Genomic DNA, 22,488 nt, shown 5'->3' with positions numbered 1-22,488 from the left:
CCAGTGATTGACGGTTTTGGTGCTGCTGGTGCACATCCCCTTCACCTTCAGGTCACACATGCCTGCCAGCATGTGGACCATACTGGACCACAACAGATCCAGCCATTTTCTCATGCCCTCCTTCAGCCGCCTCGCCAGTGCCTGCACATCTGGTGACAGCGGCTTGCCCCAGCCAGGAACATACATTGATCCCCTGGAATGTCTCCATTTGCTTCTCAAGTTCCCTCACTATGGGGATCACCTGACTAAGGAGGGCATCACCAGTGCTGAGGGTCTCAAGGAATGGTTTGAAGACCACCAAGATCTGGGAGATGGTATCCCAGTCCATTTTGTTAAGGGGGCCACTGATCCCAAACTCCCCAAGCAAGGGCTGTTGCTCCACCAGCCTTTCCAGCATCAGGTACATGGAGTTCCACCAAGTCTCCACATCTTGCATGATTGTGTGCTGTGCGATGCTCAGCTCTGCCTGTTTCTCCCGCAGTATCTTGCCCCCCTTGATGCTGTGGTGGAAGTAGCCTACCACCCTCCTGCATTTGGAAATGAGCTGGGTGTTAGTGATGGCACCATAACCGGCAGCCCTGTCCCTCTCTAAGGTAAACCTGACTATGAGGTGGAACTTGTGTGCCACACAGCAGATGCCAACAAAGTTGGCATCACAGACTGCCTTGACCATATTGGCCCCATTGTCAGTGACCATGAAACCGCAGGTGAGCTTACCCTGCCCAGTGAGCCACCCCTGCACCATGCAGTTCACGGGCACCATGATCTTCCTTGCTGTGTGGTACTCATCCATCACCTTGGCTTGAAAGAGAGCCCACCGATGGCCTGACTGATCACACCAGTGCCCTGTGAGGGAGGGGTAGGAGTGATCTCTACCCCAGCTGCTCCAGATGTTGGAGATGAACTGAAAGGCTACCTGCAGCCCTGCCTTGAGTAGCTCCTCCCTTAAGTACTCCCTGCATGTCTCATACAGGGAGGGCACCACCCTCCTGCTAAAGGTGGTGTGTGCAGGCACTTGGTAACATGGGGCCATGAGTGCCATGAGCCATCTGAATCCTGGCCACTCAACTAAGGAGAAGGGCTGGCCATGCAGAGAAAGCATTTCCCCAATGCTCTGGGTGACCTCACTCACTCTTGCAACGCACTCCCTTTTGCGTGCGGCTTTCCCCCACCGCTCCAGGATGGCCTGCCTCTGCTTCATGAGGATGGAGGCTTTGAAGCAAGAGGAGGACTTCCCTTTGGGCACACTCCCACTGGTGCCAGGCTGAGGAGGAACAAGGGCAAAGGGGTGCTGCCTTCTGAGATGCAGCAGCATCGCCATGGTGGTGAAGTGTTTCACCTCCTTGCCCCGGCTGATCTGCCTTTGGCAGTGCTGGCAGATAGCATACTTGGGGTCATCTGCCACCTCAAAATGATCCCACACTAGACTGACCCCTCCTTCGGGGTTGAGGGTGGGTATCCTGCCTTATCCCCCTCCTCAGCAGGCTGAGGCACAACAACAGGAGGAGCTGACTCAGCTGAGCCACTTGCCTCCACAACCTCAACCTCCTCCGAGGTGCTTTCCGGAGAAGGAGACCTGGCTCTCTGGGAACTCTGAGGGGTGTGGAGCACAAACTCAGATTCCCCCTTGGTCCCCAGAGTTTCTTTTGCTAGGGCATTCAGGTCTACTGGTTCCAGATCCATCTCCTTCTCTGGCACTAGGAGGCTCATGCTGGGAGATGAAACTGGGGTGGAGGAGACTGTCATTCTTCTGTTGGTGGCTATTTCTGGAGTTCGAGGAGGTGGTGCAGGGACAGGTACTGCTCCCACCTCCTTGCTCCTACTGGCAGAAGACTCATGACTGTCAGAAAAGAGGACATGTCTATGTTTGGGGGAGGGGGGAGACTTGAAGCTCTAGCTATCTCCCTACTCCCTCAAGCCCCTCTCCTACCAGAAGACCTGACACCTGCCTTTCCAGCATGCTTCATATTAATCTTTCTTATGCTGGAAAATGTGGTTGTGTGTGTGCCGCTGTAATATCTCTTCTTCTGTGTGTGTGCGTGTGTAACTAACTAATAATACCTCTTCTTCTTCTTCTCTGAATACTGTATGTATGTGTCTGACAACTTCTCTGTTGTGTTTAGTTTACTGTATGTGTATGAAACTAATAATATTTCTTCTTCTTCTCTGGTTACTGTATGTATATGTCTGACTCCTTCTTCTCTGTTGTGTTTACTGTATGTGTGTGTAATTAATAATATTAATATCTTTACTTCTTCTCTGTGTATGTGTGTGAGTGTGTGTAATATATGTGCTTTCCTGCACAGTGATGGATCACACTGCCAAGGAAAACACAGCTTTCTTCTTTAAAAGTGTGTGTGGGGGGAGTGCGGGGAACCCCCAAGAACAAATAAGAGGTTTTGGGGGAAGAATAAGTTGAAAGAAATGGATTGGGTAGGGATAAGTAAAGGGATTCTAGTTAGTAAGCTGTAGCCAATCCTTTCCAAGAACAGAAACTAGCAGGAGACTGATTAGGAAGCCAAGACAGTCCAGTACATTTCAGATGCTGTTGCTCAGGCAGAAACAGCTCACAAAAGGGACAGAAAGGTGGCAGACAGCGGCTTATATGCTGTTTCTATGTCCCTCCCCTAGAGCACTGTGACTGGAAGGGGACTCAGGGAAAGATCACAGTCATTGGCCAGCTACAGATGTCAGTCTTCCCCCCCTGCTCCCCCTCCCTCTTAGCAGTTTCTGTTCCCCTGAAAGGCTGCCTTCCAAATCTCCAAATCTTTTTCCGAATCAATTTGGAGGCTCTGAATCAATTTGGAGGGGGGGGGGGGGGGGTCCTGATTCGATTTGGATTTGGTGATTCGACCTCCGAATCGGGCTGAATCTTCTCTGAACCAAATCGACAACTGAAACTTCTTGCACCCCTAGTACACAGCACCTAATTCCAAGGAGCAGAACCTTCTATGTAGGTACTTATATATAGATTTAGATGCTTTATTTTAGACTCCCAGATTTGGACAGTTTGTCCCTAATTATAATTCTTTTTATGAAAGTGACCATAAATATGCCTATAGACTCACAGGGAACAGTTACTTATAATGCAGGTCTCAGAGCCTCTTTGCTTAAAATAGGCATAGCAAAGACTGATGTGCAGAGGCAGAGCTGTGTGTGGAAGCATGTACAGAATTTGTCAACTCTTAGGCCAGGCTCTAGGCAGTGAGATCTATCTTTTAGTCTCCTGAGCGATTAAATTAACCTCGTGACCAATGAACAAAACAAAAGGCTCTACAAACAAATCTAACTGAAACATAATGTTCAATTAAGGGGGAAGTTGTGACAGAAACTGGCAGAAGTTAGATAAGTCTACTAGATTCCATGCCCTGGCTTTTCTCACCTTGTATCATGGCCCTAATGCTATTTATGAACCAGGATGTGTATTTAGAAAGAGTGAAACTCATGGCTTCCTCATTCTTTTATCCTGGATTTGTAACAATGAACTGCCTTTGATTCAGGGATGTGCTGCCGATATTTTAACAAGAGACCCCCAGCTACTTTTCACCTTATGCTTATCATAAACCCCATATTGCAGAGGCACATATGCTTGCATAGAAGAGAGCTGGCAAAGTGATGTTTAATACTCCCATTTAAACAAACACCTGCTCTCTCAGAACCATGATCCAGAAGGGAAGTAACAATGACTTGGAAATCAAATTCAGATGTAAATGAGCTATGCAGGAAATCTTCTAATTTGTTCCTGAAAAACATTCTGAGTAGGTTGGCTTTACAGGACACAAGCCAACACCCTAATCTGAATAGTGTGAGAGAAATAAGAGCCTGGAGGTATATTCTGTATGGATGTCTTTTAGCACTACCAGCTAAAGGCAACAAAGGTTTTGCTTTTTAAGGATCTAATCTAACAACCACTGGCTTTCATGAGAATCTTTTCACTGACTTTGGCTCCAGTGCTACAAATGACTCAGCGGTACTGAGAGGGAGGAGACGAAGGAGGAAGGAATTTAACTACAGGAGGGAAATCACCAGAAACATCCCTTCATTTTGATGCCTTCTCACAGAAACCCTCTTTCAGAACATCCTTCCCTTCACTTCAAATTCCAACAGCCTATTAGGCAAAACCTCCCTTTAGTACACGTAAAACAATCAGCACAAGAAAACTGGAATGGGGGAGACAAAACCAGTATTCAGATCTGGCCTCAAAGTGGCTTTTCTCTCTCCTACTGGTCTCTTTACATTGCATAAAATAAAGAAATACTCTTCTGAGTGCCACGTTTTTCTCCTCCAAACCAACTGCCATTCCCCACTCTGGTGCAATGCAGGTGGTGCCTTCCTAGATGGTTAGAATGAACATCCCATATTATACGACCAACAAGCCAAAAATGTTATGCGAAGCAGCTGGGTCTGGTAGCATATTGCTTGTGTTTCAGACATCAGGTGGGAATGAACAGGGGTAAGGATGATCAATTCTGAAAAAGTTTATTCCTCTACCAAGAAGCAATCTCCCCTACAGGAGATAGGGGTAATGAGGTATACTCTAATTAGGCGCTTAGCAATGATTCAAAGTTCATCAGTTTCCTGATAATTATTCATTAACCAATTTGGAGGTTGATATTTATCCTTTACAATTCCCTGGCAACCAGTTACATCACCTAGATCCCCTGCAGAGTGGTGCTCCAGAGCATGATGACTTTATCTGCTAACTCTGACGAACGTGAGGTGTATTTTTAAGATCAAAAAACAAATGTTAAAGCATGTGTTCTATTTTTAAATACATTTTTGAAAGCACTATTAGCCTGAATATCAGTGGAGCAAGCAATCATAATAAAGGATACTGAAGCTCCTGTCTGTGATTGCTAAGTGCCAGAGGTTAATCCTGAGATCATCAGCTGACATGTATGTCTCACAGTCGCTGTTGACAGAAATTGAGTTGACGTGATAGGTGTGACCATTAGCAAAGATCCTCCTGGGAGTGACTTCTACCATTAAATCCATAGGTTTCAACACAGGCACCTGCAAAAAAATGAAAATGGGCAAATAATAAGTAATTTCTGTCCATATGATGAGAGCTGTGATGCAGAGCAGAGAATACAACATAATTACATTTTACATGATTTATTGGGTTTCTTCAAATGCCTTATCAAAAAAATTCAAATGACAAAGGGCCAGATCCAGACGGACCTTGTAGACATTCCTATTGCAGCATCACTATACCTAAGATTTCCCTGAGGAGTGTGATCCATATCAACAGATTAGCACCTATCACTACATAGTGAAGGGGGACATCTAGGGGCCTTCCAAAGTCGATTCAGAGTGCATAGATGCTCATAGAGGTACCAAGAACAAGTTAATAGGAAAAGTGAAGTACAGGGGTGTGTCTGAATTCCCACTCCTCCTTCAAGCTCAGCCATCTGACTCAGGGTTCCTCATTAGATCCTGAAATGTGAAGGATATCTGGACTGCCTGGAGGGAAGACACCTTCCAGAACTAGGATGGCTAATTGACGGTATACAAGCAGTTCACATTCTCTTTTGAATGATGATCATCTTTTGCCTAATAACCCAGTGGTTAGACCCTCCACAGCTTGTGAGGACTCCTTCACATCCCACACTGTGCCTTACCTACCAACCTATAATAAAATAGTCCCTGGGGGAGCCCCACTTCACCTCTCCTATTGAAGCTTGGCCACTGGGTATTCAAAAGTTGAATAATCACAAGACAAAAGGACAACAAGCATGAGGAAGGATAACTCTCTAGCAAATGAAGAGTGTTCTCTGGACTGCTTGCACGCTTTACATTAGACACCTCTGCCCTTCAGCTCTTTACTGCGGCTGGGTTCTTCCGTAAAAAAAAGTTAAATGTGGCTTCAACTTTTAAACTCCAAGAAATAACTTGGGGTACTACATCAGCATTGCACATATTCAACAGCTCAGTTCAGCCATTCTCTCAGCAGTGTTGTGGTAGTTAAATTTCACAGGCAATTGCCTATTGGTTTACCAAATGAAGACTTCAGCTGTACTAGCTCATCCCCAGCTGTCTGCTCCCAGCAGCGCATGTCCTTACCATCAGTTTTAGCTATTCCACATGCCACACTCACAATGGGATGGGTCATTTCTTTCTTTATAATGAAATGAACACATGCCTGAATTTGGCTCATTTTGTCTGAATTTGTCCCTTCAATTGCTCTGAATAAGACAGGAACTTTGTTAAACAGGAACTTAATATATAATGTCAGACAGAAAAATGAAGAACCCTGATGTGAAAATATGGTAATTCAAACTTTTAAAAAATATGTTACTACCTAAACTAAAATGATGCTATTTTTAAACAGTTTTTTCATGTAGATTATTACACTATAAATCATTTGCTTCTTGAAAAAAGTCTGAGAGATTCAAGACCAGATTCTAGGAATTACAATTCCAATCCAGGAAATGGAATTAATCATAAGCTTAAAGTTATGCACATGCTTAAATCCTTTGCTAAATGAGAGCAAGAATATCAAGCAACTGGAGTTTGGGGAAAGAACTCTCATAAAAACAACAGCTTACCTGTAGTGATGTTACTGTAGAAAGATCTTTAAGTTTCCCTTCTTCATCTTTTAAGTTATATCCTTCTGGTCTCTTATCTCGTTCAGTAATTTTCCATAATTTGATAGTTTTGTCTTTAAAAAAGGAAAGTAAGAAATTGGAGCTGTTAAATAGCAAAAGGATCATTAGTTCTGGGCTCCCCAGGGGAAGACTAGAACTAATGGTCATAAATTGCTAGAAGACCACTTTAGATTAGACATAACAAAAAACTTCTTTACAACTCGAGTGTCCAGGGTCTGGAATAGGCTCCCCCACAATCACCTGCTCTGGATATCTTCAAAAAACGTTTGGATGCTCACCTTGCTGGGGTTACCTGGCCCCAGTTGTCTTTCCTGCCCAAGCGCAGGTGGGTTGGACCTGATGATCTTGGGAGGTCCCTACCAGCCCCTAACATCTATGAATCTATGAACTCTGATCTCTCTACTTGCCTTTAATAGAATAAACATTCCTGAGAAGGTGCCACATTTCTGATCAGTTCAGTTCCATACTGCAATAATCTCATTCAGCTAAATGAGATTTTGCAGCTCGAACCCACTTTTCCAACTGGCTCCTCAAACCTTGACATGAGTTAGCTAGTTCCTGGAGTTATCAAAAATGTGTTGAGCAGATGCTGCTCTCATGAACCAATCAGCCATTTTAAGGTCAAGGGGACTAGGAACTCTTCCTGCACGAGGCACGGACTTGGGAACCTAAGGCTCTTGTTTATGAGAAGGAAATAACGATGCAATTTATGCCAGTTTGCTTGGGTATCCAAAAGTGACACAATGGGGAACATTGGGAATACGGGATGGACAGCTGATACCTGACCTGCTGCCAGAGGCAAAGATTTTTTATTCTAAAAATCATAAGCTGGCAATGTTAATCAAGACTAGGCAAAGACTGAGACTATTTCCTCTCACTGAAAAAGAAACAGAAAAGAGATAGCAGAGAGAGTTAACAGAGAAAGAGGCTCTAAAGGAGTGTCACTAACTGGGATGCGAATGAGGGAGAAGAGCAGGCAGAAAAAAAAATACACCCATCATCTGGGGGTCAGAATCCTTTTATCAGACACTTGCACGGTATGAGTAAAACTGAATGGCAAGCCATTGCTTCTAGTTGTCAGCTTCCAGAGTGGCTCTGGACCTTCCTACTTTAGTGAGCTCAAGAATTTTCCCTCAGGTCAAGATGTAGAGACCTGGACTTTGTTTAAAGCTGAGGGATCAGGACAACAATCTGAGTTTGCTCTCTATGGGTGTGTCTACACATGATGCTACATCACCATAGTAATGCACTACAGCAACATAGAGTCCACGGGTGTCTACACATGACCAGCAGCTTCTCTGCCGTAGTAGTGTGCTCCCCTGTTATAACATGCCGCTATGGCAAAGTAGCTGCTAAAAATAACTTTCCGACATGCACAGTGCAGTACGGGTAGTTACTGCGCCATGCTTTAGTACTTCCAAAAACAGTACTAAAACGTGGTGCAATAACAACATCGCTGTACGGCAATGTGTAGACATGCCCTATGTGATCTAATGGTAACTGGATCTGTTACACTACCTTAATTCAGGCTAGTTTTTAAAGACACTTCCAACTCTTGTAGGCCACAGTTTTTGTTACACAAAGTCCTTGAAAAGAATAGTCTGATGAAATGTGGTCACTTGTTTTCATTTCTGAAGTTGGTTTGCTACCAACGTTCTTAAGTTTTAATATCAATAAACCCAACTCCCACAAGCAAAGATAAACTGCCATTTTATTTGGATGTAGCTTTTGTACAAGTTTTAGATCTTTTATCAATTGTTAAACAACAAAAAAATCTAAAAATCAACTAATTTATCATCTAAATTGGTACAGCTATAGATAGAGATAAAAAAATGTATGTAGGTATAGCTATACTTCAGCATCTGTACTCTGCTATCAACTCAGTGTTGCAGCTATACCAATTGCACGAAAAAACTCGATTTCCTTTTGGCAAATAAGTTTTGCTGTCCTGTAGTTTAGTAGATTTATTATAAAGTACAGAATTCAATGCAGACTCCTATTCAACTATATTATTACACAAATACAGTTCATCCTTAATCCCAATGAATATTTTAAGAATAAGCATTTGATGCATTTTTCATATAGGTGTATTTGATCTCTATCAATTAACACATCATTTTTTTTCAGGAAAATGTGTTTATGCAGTGATTAAGGGAGTGTATTTGCTGATTCCTTTTTTACCTATGCATGGTTGCTGGTCTCACAATGCTGCTTTAAAATTCAAAGCATGGTTAAGCTTTGAAAAGTGACTGTAGAAATGGCATTGTGAGGTTCCATAACCATTCAGTCTCATGGGTGCGGGGAAGTTTAAATTAATTAATGCCTGGAAAGCAATTTGAAATCCTCAGATATAAGGCTCTGTATGGGCCACATTCCATCTCAAATCAGAAACTGGCTCAATTAGTGCAAAGAATTACCAGTGAATCATAATAATTTGTTGTTATAACATCAAATTAGCTCAGTTTACAAGCTGAAGTATAATTTTGCTAACTGCAAACACTTCAAACCCTCACTGGGACCTAAAAGCCACAGTGGATTCCTTCTGCCTCCATTAATTAAGATGCTGCAATCAAAACTTAGTTGACAACTTGTTGAGGATAGGTGAACTGGAAAAAATCCAACTCCTTCTCCCATAGCTGTATGGCCTTCAGGGTTTTCAACATGCATTAAAAATGTCTTTTCTGTTAGAAGCAAATATATGAAGACATGTGCAACCAGCTTCAGACATATGGGTGCTACTTCCATTTGAATTCAGTGGGAGCTGCACATCTGTTTTTCTAGGTAATATTTGCTCTGCTGGGAATGTGACCATAAAAATGATGTCCAAATATGTGATGTAACTTTTCTGACCACAACTACGCTTTAAATTTTCAATGTAATTTTTTAAAAATCTTCTTCATGATAATTTTGTATGCAAATAGCAAAGTGAATTCAGAAAACACATCACCACCACCATTATCCAGCTCATGTACTTTGATGAACTGATCAGCATGGAATGTGACCTCATCACAACTGTTAATGTATTTATCCTCAGAATAAACTTGGAGGTAGGCACGCAGTATTAGGCCCATCATCTAGATCAGAAACTGAGGCACACCAAGAGTCACATAGGAATCTGGAACAGAGCAAAGAGTTTAACAAAGGTCTCTAAGTCCCTGAGCTGTGCCCTAAGTACTAAACCATCCTTTTACAATGCCTCAGGCCCAAGATTCAGCTCTTCATCTTTTAGAACCAAGTAATCAAGAAATCTGCTCACAAAGAGGAACCTTTGGGTATCCAAAGACCCAGCATATACATGTCTATACATAGGTCTCTCCTCTGCATAGCTGGGTGTACTAGAACTAGGAAGTGAGGAAGCAGAATACTTCCAGCCAGCTCAGCACTGAGCAAACACAAAGGTGACTTGAGTTAATATGTGCCAGCCTTAAACTGACTGGTGCTGAACATTCAGCCCCCTATATTTCCTGTGTTTTCCAAAAACATCGTTTAAAATGGAAACAAAATAAAAAATCATTTTCTGCATAGTTGCAGATGCAATTCTCTTTTACACTTGTTTGATTTAGGGGACTGAATTGAACTTGAACTGAGAAGAACAGACCTGAACTCCCCAACCATATACTTAGTATGTGAATGATTAATTTAGCACACTTTTACAGGTCTACTTCATGTCATCTGACAAGAGGAAAACTGTGGGTAAAAATTATTCTATACACATGAGGAAGTATGACAAATTTAGGTATATATTCTGTTTTTGAATGCATCAATGCAGCTCCTATTGGTATTTAATACAATAATAATTTTAGCCTGTTATGTCAAGCTGTCCAAAAATTAAAGTTTTATAAGCCAGTTCTGAGTCAAAAGACTAAGAAACAATGCTCAATACTAAATTAAATGTGTGGGTATTGTTTTGCTATTCCAAACACTAACTAGATACAGAGATCTTGCTTTAAAATTATAGCTCTGTTCTAAAAAGAAATTTTCTAAACTTACGATTAAGGGCTTCCATATTTGTTGGACTGTAAATGATTCCTAAATGTGCTCAGTTGTGTAAGTAATAACTTTTTTGAATAAAAAGCATTCTCACTGCAATCTAGAATCTGAAAATCAATCTGGGGTTTTTCAGTCTCATGCATCACCAACAATAATAGAGATTCTGGAAACCGAATATGTCCCTGGTGATACTTATGTGACTCTACTGCTTACAAATTATTCCCCCAGTGACATATTTGTAAACCTGCTGTTCCTTCTCCCTTGCCTGTTTTTATCCACAGCTCTGAAAGCATGTTGCAAAAGAGAATCAGCAACAATATCCCATTATTTCTGCCTTGTTTTCTATAGACATGCATACATAGGAACTTTCTAAACTTCGAAACAGAACTCTGTTAATGCTGCCTGAAAAGTAACCCCCTCCACCCCATTCTCTCTCATATATGTTCATTCTGCAATGCTAACTGGAATTTAGATAATGAAAAATAAACTCTGTCCATCACTGAATTCAGCAGGCATTGCTGAGTACACTTTCAAGAAATAACTGTTGAATGCCATTTTCACACAGTTTCCTTCAACATAGAGCTGTATTTAATAGCAAAACACGGTCAACTCCCTAAATGCCTCATGGGCCTCCAGACAGAAACTGTAAAGCCTGTGAATGGAAATGCAACTTACAAGTAATAAATACAAAAATCAATATAAGAATGTCTCTCCTGGAACTGAAAGCTACTGGAACAGAAATGTGGGTTAAAATAATACTGAAAAGTAGCACGTAAGAGAAATCAGTCGGCAATGAAATGAACCACGGTAGAATAATCCTGACACTTCCCAGGATCTTTCTTCTGTCTTACCATTTGTTGACAAGAGAGAGTGGGCTGCATTTTGCTGTGGTAGCCACTTGATCTTGTTTATTTTTTCCTCTATCTCCAAGCTCTTCAAATAATCAAATTCAGGTTCATGGCTCTGGAAAGTGCTGTAAACATTGTATTCACCCTGACTGTAAGGCTCATTTTTGCTCTGCAGAAAACACAAACAAAAATGCGTCTGATGGTGTCAATATTTAATCTCTAGGTTCTGAGTTCACTGAGACAAGGTAAGATAGCAAGCCATTATAAATATAAGTCTCAAGATATAATTCAATTTCAGTGTTAAAACATGCTGTTGACTGTTTACATATCTTTTACACAAGTGAAAACAAATATTGTGTTTAACAGGCTTGATTATGCTTCATATTCAGAAAAAAGAAAAGCATTAAAGACTGGAAAGATCCATTATTTCAAGAAAAATATATTTTTTTAAATGTTAGTTACGAAAACACAAAAAGAAAAATCTCAGCAAAAGTCAAAGTTTAAAAACTCAGAACAAGGAATTCAGAGTTATTTTTTTTGCTCATAAGCTCAACGCTGACCTTCCTTCTATCCCTGAAAATGCTTTGCTGCAACCCCTCAGCCTGTTCAGCCCCTGTACTAACATGAAAGCTACATTCTCACACTGAAGAGCGTGAAACGCTCTCTCGAGCCATCCTTGTTTTCTAAGCCCACTGCATGCATGCATCTTGCCTCTCATCTTTCAGATACAAATTATCCCACCCCCACATCTTCGCTACTGTCAAGGGACTAAAATAATTTCACAGCCTACAGAGAAAATCTGATTCTCATGAACAGCAAGGTATACTCTAGCAGCTTAAACACAGTAAATAGGTAAGAATTGGGACAAGATCCTATGAACAGTTTTAACCATTTAAATGATAAACCACTCAGTAACTTACTGAGATGAATCTGTTCAATCCACCATATTTTGGGGAATATAAAGACTGCTATATCTAACTGATTTTCACAATGTATTTCTGTGACTGAAGTATCCTTGTAAAAATATTCAGCCTGACCTAAGCATGAGCTACGATGTGTATCATTTTTAAGGCAGGACAGAATATTGCAAACTAGGCAAACTAGGCAAGAATAGTCAAAGATATTGTGTCATGAGTCCTGTAGTTATTGTTAAAAGTACATATCTCTTATTTTAGCTAAGCATCTTGACAGTGTGTTCAATACTTTACTGTTGGTCATTCCTACATCTGAGTTAGTATTACCACACCTCAGTTAAGGTTTTTAGCTTTAATTAAAACAGATTGCAGGGGGCTGTGAAATAGAAAGCAGATATTAGCAGGAATGACTAACAGACAGCAAAATGGCAGAAGAAATGATAGTTCGAATAGTGGAACATAAAGAGCTTTAAAAAGGATAGAGGTTCATCAACAACTGTGATTCATAGATTCATAGATGTTAGGGTCGGAAGGGACCTCAATAGATCATCGAGTCCGACCCCCTGCATAGGCAGGAAAGAGTGCTGGGTCTAGATGACCCCAGCTAGATGCTCATCTAACCTCCTCTTGAAGACCCCCAGGGTAGGAGAGAGCACCACCTCCCTTGGGAGCCCATTTCAGACCCTGGCCACTCGAACCGTGAAGAAGTTCTTCCTAATGTCCAATCTAAATCTGCTCTCTGCTAGCTTGTGGCCATTATTTCTTGTAACACCCGGGGGCGCCTTGGTGAATAAATCCTCACCAATTCCCTTCTGTGCCCCCGTGATGAACTTACAGGCAGCCACAAGGTCGCCTCTCAACCTTCTCTTGCGGAGGCTGAAAAGATCCAGTTTCTCTAGTCTCTCCTCATAGGGCTTGGTCTGCAGGCCCTCGACCATACGAGTTGCCCTTCTCTGGACCCTCTCCAGGTTATCCGCATCCCTCCTGAAGTGCGGTGCCCAGAATTGCACGCAGTACTCCAACTGCAGTCTGACCAGCGCCCGATAGAGGGGAAGTATCACCTCCTTGGACCTATTCGTCATGCATCGGCTGATGCACGATAAAGTGCCATTGGCTTTTTTGATGGCTTCGTCACACTGCCGGCTCATGTTCATCTTGGAGTCCACTAGGACTCCAAGATCCCTTTCCACTTCCGTGCCACCCAGCAGGTCATTCCCTAGGCTGTAGGTGTGCTGGGCATTTTTCCTCCCTAGGTGCAGCACTTTGCATTTCTCCTTGTTGAACTGCATCCTGTTGTTTTCTGCCCACTTGTCCAACCTGTCCAGATCTGCTTGCAGCTGTTTCCTGCCCTCCGGCGTGTCTACGTCTCCCCATAGCTTTGTGTCATCTGCAAACTTGGACAGAGTACATTTGACTCCCTCGTCCTAGTCACTGATGAAGACATTAAAGAGTATCGGTCCAAGGACCGAGCCCTGCGGGACCCCACTGCCCACACCCTTCCAGGTCGAAACCGACCCATCCACCACGACTCTCTGGGTGCGACCCACCAACCAATTCGCCACCCACCGAACTGTGTAGTGATGGGGAGAGAGATTAGCAGGAATCAGGGAGAGGATAATGAGCCATGAAATCAATCAACCTTCTTGGTCCTGTCTGAAATGTCACTTCCCCTTCCATACAGTTCATTTGGAAGTTTGTGTGGAGCAGAAATAAAAGGTGGGGGGTGCGTCTGTACCACTGAACGCCCCCAGATCCACCTCTGGTGCCACCTCAGTACTACATACTGGAAGCATTTACATGAGATGCCTAACTGTGGAGCTGCCTAGTTTACTTCACACTAATTAAGCATGTCACAGGTAGCACATTTAAGTGCAATTAGTTACTGTACAGTTACACACGTGTAGACACAGTCCAGGAGCAAGTTTGCTCCCAAATCAACCGTACCACTATGGGGCTGGCATTAGGATAGCCCCAGGGCTTCAAGCTGGGAGCCTCTCCTGCCCCAGAGCTAGGCTGCCTCTATTGTAGCTCCTACCTCAGGCTTTAAAAGGCTGCAGGCATTTTGAGCCCTGTGGCACATCAGCAGGGAGCCTAAGAGTACTACAGGCCCCTTTGTCGCCATGGGCAGGCCGCAGGCTAGCTCTGCCAGCCTGCCTGCACCCCAGCGCTGCTGCCTGGGATTGTGCTGCCATGCAGCTGCCAAAGCCACACCATCCAGCCCACAGGGTGCTGCAGGCTGCTGCAGCCTCCTGCCAGATTCTTTGCCTCCAGGCCCAGCTGCAGGCAGCTTCTGGCTGGCAGGGCCAATTCCACCTAACTGCAGTGCACCCCCAGCAGCCTGCCCATAGCCTGCAAGTGTTGTGGGGCATTGTCTCAGTCATGTGGCTGCCAGTCCTGTACCATATCCCTGCAATGGGTGCTGCAGACAGCTGTTCAGGCTGAGGAGCACATGGACAGCCATACGGGGACCAAAGAGCCCCTGGATCTCTAATGGCTTTCTCTTTGCCCAGGCCCATGCCCACATCCATGCCCATGTCTGTGCTTGCCACCCCACCATCTGAGGACGCTCGCCAGAGCAGCATGCCATCGATGACAACAAGGACTGAGCGGAACCATTGGCCACGCCAGCCACAGCCATGTCATAAGGCCCACACAGGCCCCCGCCCCCCAGTCCCTGTCTCCTGCCTCCCATCCCTGCCCTCACTCCCCTGCCCTCCCAGCCATCAAGCATGTGCATGAAGGCCCCACAGTGGTTCACAGTGACCTGGAGCACCATGGAGTGAAAGCCCCTCCAGTTATAATGGGGCATTCTCCATGGAGTGGGCAGGTGATAGGTACGTGGGTCTCGCCCAGGGCACACGATGCACTGAATCCCAGGGCACGGAGCCCCGCTATCACTGCCAGGGGTTGTGCACGTGGAGCACCGTGTGCCCCAGAATGTCCTGGAGGACCCTGAACACCTCCAGTATGGTCACCCCTGATGATGGGGTCTTGCCCACCCCAAAGAGATGGCCCACATAGCAAAGGCTGGCAGGTGTGGACACCTTGAGCAGGGTGAGAGCCAGCTGGGTGTCCACAGGGAGGGGTGGCTATATGGCAGTGTCCTGCTGCTCTGGGTGGGGCCAGAGCTGCTCGAGGAGCTCCTGGAATGTGGAACGAGTCCTGCGGAACATCTTCAGCCACTGCTTATCATCACAGGTGTGCTGGATAATGTGCAGCCACCACTCCTGGATGACCTGACGGCCCCAAAGGCAGCAGGGCTGGAGGCCCTGGAACGTGATGGCAGCCCCAGCGGTGGTGTCCCTAGCCCATTGTCAGTGTGCCTGCTGGTGGCAGCTTCATAGTGGTGGCCCTTGGAGCTCCCCCCGGTGGCAGCAGGGGCTCATTGCAGGGCTGCAGGAATTTCGGTGGTAAGAACAGCAATTTTTCTGTCTAGTCCCAGCACGTATAGATGCCTGCGCAAGAGGGTTTATTCTAGAGTAAACTTATCCCAGATCAAATGTATGTGTAGATGCGCTCACTGTTATTCAGATTACAGGTAATCATGTGAGTTAGCTTTGATAAAAGAGGAAGAAACAGGTCTACAGGCCAACCTGTTATTTGCTTGTACTTCAAAATACAACAATCCCAAAGTCTATCTAGCTACCATGCAAACACAATGTAGATACTCATCTATTGGCTAGGAAGACTTAAGAAACAGGAGGACGGTGGCATGCAGATTTGCTGTTGACTTATCTGAGTTCTGTAAATTTCACTCCATCCTGTACCCTATACTTATAGATGCCTGGTTCTAATATTCTAATTAGTGATCTTTGATTGGTTTTATTTAAATTTCTTTGTTTCATTGAAACATTTCAAACTGGACTGAACCAGATTTTGCAGATTTGGAAGGGATCTATTTAGTTTGGAGTTATTTCCTTGGGAAAGAAAAAGGGAAGATTTATAATCTCCTTTCCTTCCCCATTGTGGAATGCTGCTTAACATTGTCCTGTTTCTTCTTTACTTTAGCTCAGGGATGTCCAACCTTTTTGAATGTGGGGCCAGCAGATCATGAACTTTTTATCACCCAGTGGGCCAGCAAGCCATATTCAAACACCCTCTGTCCTGGGCCAGAGAGACCCTGCCTGTGTAACCCTACTGCACCTGCCTGTTACTGCAAGGTTCATGGTAGCTGCTGGTGGGCAGGGGCAAGAGGGACCCATTCTGCATCCAGCCAACTACTGCCCCAGAGACTGAAGGGGAGAAATAAATAGCTCCACATCTCCATCCCCCAAGCAGCGCAGCCCTACGAGCCGGCACTGCCTGAGGGGGGCTGGAGTGAGGCGGCTGCTGCACTGCAGCCCCTCACCCGCCCGCCCGCACGGTCCCGCTCACCGTGGTGCCCGGCCGCCCATGCACGCAGCCCCAGTGGCCTCAGCGCTGCAAGCCCAAACCGCGGGGTCCAGCAGACACCGGCTCCCGCTGCCTCGCCCCACAGAGGTCATGCCCAGACCCTGCCTGCCGAGGCGCCCCTGTGCTGGCTTCCCATGTGCTGCTGGGGATGGGAGGAGGCTGGCCAGGTCGGCATCAGCCAGCAGAAGTGGCGGCGGAGCCGTGTGCTACTTGGGACTGACCGGTGCAGGCAGGGGGAAAATGCTTTTCTCCAGGGCATCGTGCCTCCATGTTTCACTGTCCCCCCTACACTTCCTTGGTTCCCCCTGCTCAACATTAGCTCCAGGTCCCGGCCTGCTGTCCCCCTGCCTCTCCCTGGCCATCCTGGTACCTGGAGGGCCCTGCTCCCAGGGCAAGTGCTGGCAGACCCGAGCATCAGGCTTCTTGGGCGCCCAGGGGCAGGCGCCTGCCGGGCTGTGCTGCCCCCAGGTGCCTTGGGCAGGCCCCCAGGGCCGGGCAGACCTTCCCCGGAGGCCCGCACAGGCTCCACGTGGGAGCAGCAGGCCAGAGGCTTGCAGGTGGACTCCGAGCCGGCTCCATCCACTCCGCGTGCTGCGCTAGCAGTTACCCATTGGAGCCTGGGAGTAGGCGCCTGCCGGGCCCTGCCACCCCCAGGCACCTCAAGCAGCCCCACCGGGCCAGGCAGCCCCCTCCTGGAGGCTCTGGGGGGGAGCAGCAGCAGGCCAGAGGCTTGCAGGTGGACTCGGAGGCGGCTCCATTCACTCCATGCATTGCACTAACAGTTACCTTTTGGAGCCCGGGAGCAGGCGCCTGCCGGGCCCTGCCACCCCCAGGCACCTTGGGCAGCCCCACTGGGCTGGGCAGCCCCATCCCAGAGGCTCCAGGGGGGAGCACCAGTCGACCAGGCAAACCTCCAGCCTGGGAACTGGCTCCATCGACTGACCGGTGCAGACAGGGGGCTGCTTTTCCTGGCCGGTGCTGACCCGGCTGGGTCCGTCCCATCTGGAGCAGCATGCAGCTAAAGCTGGATTCCCGCGTGTTGCTGGGGACGGGAGGAGGCCGGCTGGTTCTGCACTGGCCAGCAGAAGCGGCAGCAGAGCCATGTGCCACTCAGGATGGGACGAGCCTGGCCGGAGCAGCGGGAGCTCAGCTGCACTTTCCCCCTGCCTGCCCCGGTCAGTCCCGAGCAGCACACGGCTCCGCCGCTGCTTCTATCGGCCAGTGCAGACCCTGCTGGGCTCCTCCCGTCCCCAGCAGCATGTGGAAAGCCGGCTTTAGCTGCATGCTGCTCCGGATGGGACAGACCCACCCGGGTCGGCACCAGCCAGCAGAGGTGGTGGCAGAGCCGTGTGCCACTCGGGACTGACCAGTGCAGGTAGGGGGGGAAGTGCAGCTGAGCTCCTACTGCTCCGGCTGGGCTCATCCTGTCCCGAGAGGCAGTCCCGGAAACAGTGTTTATTTTCCTTTCCTGTCACAGCACCGTGGGCCTCAGAAAATGCCTTGGTGGGCTGCATGGCAGTCCGCAGGCCATACAGTGGACAAGCCTGCTTTAGCTAATGGTCTTCTCTCAAAAGGCTGTAGTTTATAAATTAGCTAAGCATCTTTAAAAAATATATATCTATTATAGCAAAATAACATCTAATACATTTGGTTATACCAATCACTACTACTACTATTTTAAGATAAAGCTATAATATACTATATTTGGATTAATTAATGTATGGTCTTCCCTTATAATGTCTACTTTCAAGCCATGTGCTTTATTGAATTGCATCTCATTACTGGGTTAGTTATACATGTTGATAGTTTCCTTTATTTTGATGACCAAGCTAGTTGTTACATCTGTAAAGGTTCATACTATGGTCACTCAGAAGCAGGCTTTGGGCCCTTTTGCTTAGTCATACTTCTGCAGCTTGGCCCAGATCCCTTGAAAATGGCTATGGCTGGCAACAATATCTCCCATGTCTTTGTTATAAAATGAAACTTGCCCAAAATGGACGCCAATTTGAGAGCAGCTGTGAAAGGGTTAACAGTGGGCTGTGCCCCTCCTGCTTCCTGGAAAGGACAGAGAAGCTGGCAGTCACCTTGTCACAGCATCTTTATCCTTCTATGCCTCAATGCAGTGAAATTCTGGCAAAGAAAAACTCTACTTAAGACACATGCGCCAGTTTTGGATAGCTGATTTTTTGGGAAAAGGCGAGTGTGATATTTCGAGTAACTATGGTACATATTACTGGCCCTACGGATAGCATCGTTCTGGACAATGCACTTTCTGAGGACCCTTCTCCACACTGTATTTCTACACACCATCCTGGAAACAACATCCCTGTCCCACTGACATCACTGTAAGTTTTGCCAGTGGCTTTAGTGGGGCCAGGATTTCATCTTGTATTCTCACAGCCAACATCTGTCATCTCTACAATTTGCTTTGCCTGGATGAGTGGCCTTTAGAAAGTAAAGAAATGCCCCACTTCCTGGTCAAATCAACATAGATGACATCCGTTTTTGTTAAATCCTGCTAACATAAAAGAAGGTGTGTTGGTAGAATTGCGTATTGTAACAGAAAAGACTTAGCAAACAGTTATGATGAGAAGTAATAGCAAACATACCTCAGGTTCCCTTTGGAATATAACAACCCGACCTCCCTTGTCCCCAGTAGCCAGCAGTTCTCCAGTATGGTTGAACTCAACTGTAGAAATAATATCAGCTGGAGAGAAAAAGTGAGAAAAGACAAACATTAAGCTAATGCTGTAGAGCAAAAACCATTAGAAACATCAAGAGTTCCATAAAAATACCACAGATTATGGATCCACAAGATACACAGAAGAATGCAGTGATAAGGCATTAATTTAAAGGTCTGCCTGCCAGTAAAATAGGACGTAATAGGTACATATATGTATAACAGGCAACTTTGTGATTTCAGACACTGCCTGAAATTTGGGAGAATGGTTATGCTTCAAGAAGTGATCTCAGACTGGTACAATGTTTCTAGCAGTGGGCAAATACCAGAGCGCTTTGCTTCATCTTCTGGTAAGATGCAAGGCTCAGTATAAAGGCCCAGTTCTAAGGAACTGTATGCTCCCTGCTCTCATTGAGGTGTCAAGCACTTTTGTATACACATCATTGCCTCAAGGCTTGTGCATCATGAATGCAAGAAAAACGTGCATGTGGCTAGGCCCTGCACAAGAGCATGAAGGCAGAACAGTGTCTCCTTGTGCGCTTTGCCCTCCTTCCATGTCGCAGAACAGTGCCATACCAGAGTTGTTTAGTACATCATTTCAGGACTACAAAAACACATAGTGAGATGTTTTAAAGAGACAAATCCCTCAAGAACAATGTTGTGAGGTTAGACCAAAATCACAAACCCACAAGACAGTCAAGAGTAACAAACAGTGCACAACACAATGAAAGCAGAGAAAACCCAAGCGAAAACGCAGGAAGAACCAACCCATTTATGCAAATAAATGCTAGAATCATAATCCACAGTTAATCCTTTATTATTAGCATAATTTAAATTACAATGCCTAGTGTGATGGCAAATTAGGAAGACATCTTACATGCAGAGTCATAGACAAATATAGGGTATTGCTGACATATTGCCCATGTCGGTTTACTATAATTATCAACATTTGGTGATGAACAGTCTGGGCCAGATTTTAAGACAAGTTCAATACTCAGCTGCTCCCATTTAGGAGCCTAAAGAAGAAGCCAGATTTTTAAACCTGCTCAGTATCTATCAGTTCACATAGAGAGCAACAGGAGCCATAGCTGTTCCTGTTTAATAAACCAGATACGAATTTCAGAAACCTTCTACCACCTGTGGGATTCACTATAGGAACTGTCATCCAAAAGGAAGATACTAGATGTGGAAGGTATGCAATTCAGACTACAGAGAGATGACCTTTGCCTACCATTTCCCCACCATGTCTAAAAAGAAATTCAAGAATACAGACATCGTTAAAATTAGGGTGTGTGATTGTTTCTATTTAGAGCTTTCGGCTGGAGGAGACATCTTTTCAGCAAGGCTGTGATTTTTCTTTACAGTTCTATAAAATGTGGCTCCATACAAGTCCTAGGAGAAGTCTAAAGAAAAATGGACTCATCATATTTCTTTAACAACATATGCAAGAAATGTACCTTTACTCCAACATTAATCTTCACAAATGCACACGCAACTGCAAGGGAATCTAATACATTCCCTAGCACAATTGGCAATTCTTGCCACTTCAAGAACATTTTTAGTATAGCATTCTGCCTGGGAAACAACATTTTGCATCAGGAACCACTGTTTCTCTTGAATGCTTTTTTGTATCTTCTGAAATGAGTATGGCGCCGTGCCTGAGTATCTATTGAGACTCAAAGCACTTCCTCTTTATCCAAGACAGAAAACTCAAGATTTGTTCCCTAGAAATGAGGGTGCCGATTCAAAACACTGATGTGGTTATTTAATGTGTTGTGTTCACCTGGTGCTTTATTTTTTATGATGATCTACACATTAAAATCAATTGTATTTGGCTGCATCCCAAAGCCTATCAAAGCCAACATCATGTGGTTATACTGGATTTTAAACCAAGGTCTTTGTCAATAACTGTCTGGCCCTCCATGGAGAACAGGGAGAGAGACCCCGCCCAAGAAGCGAGGGTTAAAGGTACTAAGCAAATGTATTTCTGGTGGAAAATGTTCTTTTGACTTTGTTGTCTAAAATTCACTGTTTGACATGAAATTTTCTGACCAGCTATTTAGATGTTTCATGCTTTTTCTAAAGGAGGAAATACCTAAGAACTCTTTGCCCTGACCCTGCAAAATTCTTATTGCTATTAATAGCAAGCAAACAGCAACCTGTTTATTTAGAAGATGATATATGCTTGTTTTTATCCACTTGGGGCCTTTTCCAATCTTCCAAGCCTCTCAAACAGAATGGCTCTTGATTTGAACTGGAATTGAGATGCACTGAGTGGTCATAGGGTTGTGGATTTTGGCTTTTATATACTGAATAAAACATGGGAAATATATGCATGGAGGGAAGACAAAGGAGTTAAATATAAATAAAAATATAAGTGTGTGTGTGTGTTTTTTTTTATAAGAGCCAAATACTGATGCCCTATATTAATAAACGCACTTGTTCCTGGATCACTCAAAATGTGCTTTCTTATTTTGTCCTTTGACACAAAGATCCTCAAGCACTTGCTTACGCATTAACACACTGTACAATACACAGGACCCAAGCCAATGCCTACTGAAATCAACACGAGTGTTTTCACTGAATTAAACTAAAATTAGATCAGGAAGGAAACAATACCGCATACTGTTGCTACAGTACCTTAGGTAAATTAGGTATCCATTGCCTTAACAAAGATTTGAAATGGTAGCAGCTAAAAAGAGTTATTACCAACAAATAAATATTGAGTCCTCTCTGATTATAGCATTCTTAGGTAAAAACCATTCTCTCTCAGGTGGTCTAGGTGAAACCTCTCTTACTTGCAGCACTAATCATGAATTAGAAATAGATTTTAAAAATTAAGTTGTTCTAGAAAAGAGCAGAGCAAATTCTCCATCATCTTATTTTATGAAGCACGTTGGTAAAAAACAAAACAAAAACACTCCCCCCACCCTTGAATTGGAAAATCGCTTTTATTGATCCAATGAATAAAGAGCTGAAGATAGTCACCAAAAAAAATCTTATACAACATATCTGGCCAGCAGGCAAGCATTAGTCATGCTGCTTTAATAAAGATT

General features: G+C 44.8%; 1 protein-coding gene across 5 annotated transcripts in view; it reads right to left on the bottom strand.

Moving 5' to 3' along the window:
• Window positions 1-22,488, bottom strand: part of PPP2R2C (protein phosphatase 2 regulatory subunit Bgamma) — a 325,034-nt gene that overhangs the window by 80,990 nt on the left and 221,556 nt on the right. For all 5 annotated transcript variants that reach the window (XM_059721560.1, XM_059721561.1, XM_019479487.2 and 2 more), the window contains 4 exons: window positions 19,362-19,459; window positions 11,450-11,615; window positions 6,549-6,661; window positions 4,836-5,013 (listed from right to left, as the gene is read on the bottom strand). In XM_059721560.1, coding sequence (XP_059577543.1) covers window positions 4,836-5,013; window positions 6,549-6,661; window positions 11,450-11,615; window positions 19,362-19,459 — 555 coding nt within the window. The remainder of the gene's footprint in view (window positions 1-4,835; window positions 5,014-6,548; window positions 6,662-11,449; window positions 11,616-19,361; window positions 19,460-22,488) is intronic.

This window comes from Alligator mississippiensis, chromosome 2 (genome assembly GCF_030867095.1).
Source record: "Alligator mississippiensis isolate rAllMis1 chromosome 2, rAllMis1, whole genome shotgun sequence".
In the NCBI taxonomy this organism is placed as follows: domain Eukaryota; kingdom Metazoa; phylum Chordata; order Crocodylia; family Alligatoridae; genus Alligator; species Alligator mississippiensis.
The sequence above is the reverse complement of the archived record's forward strand: the minus strand, read 5'-3'. Positions and strand labels throughout refer to the sequence as shown.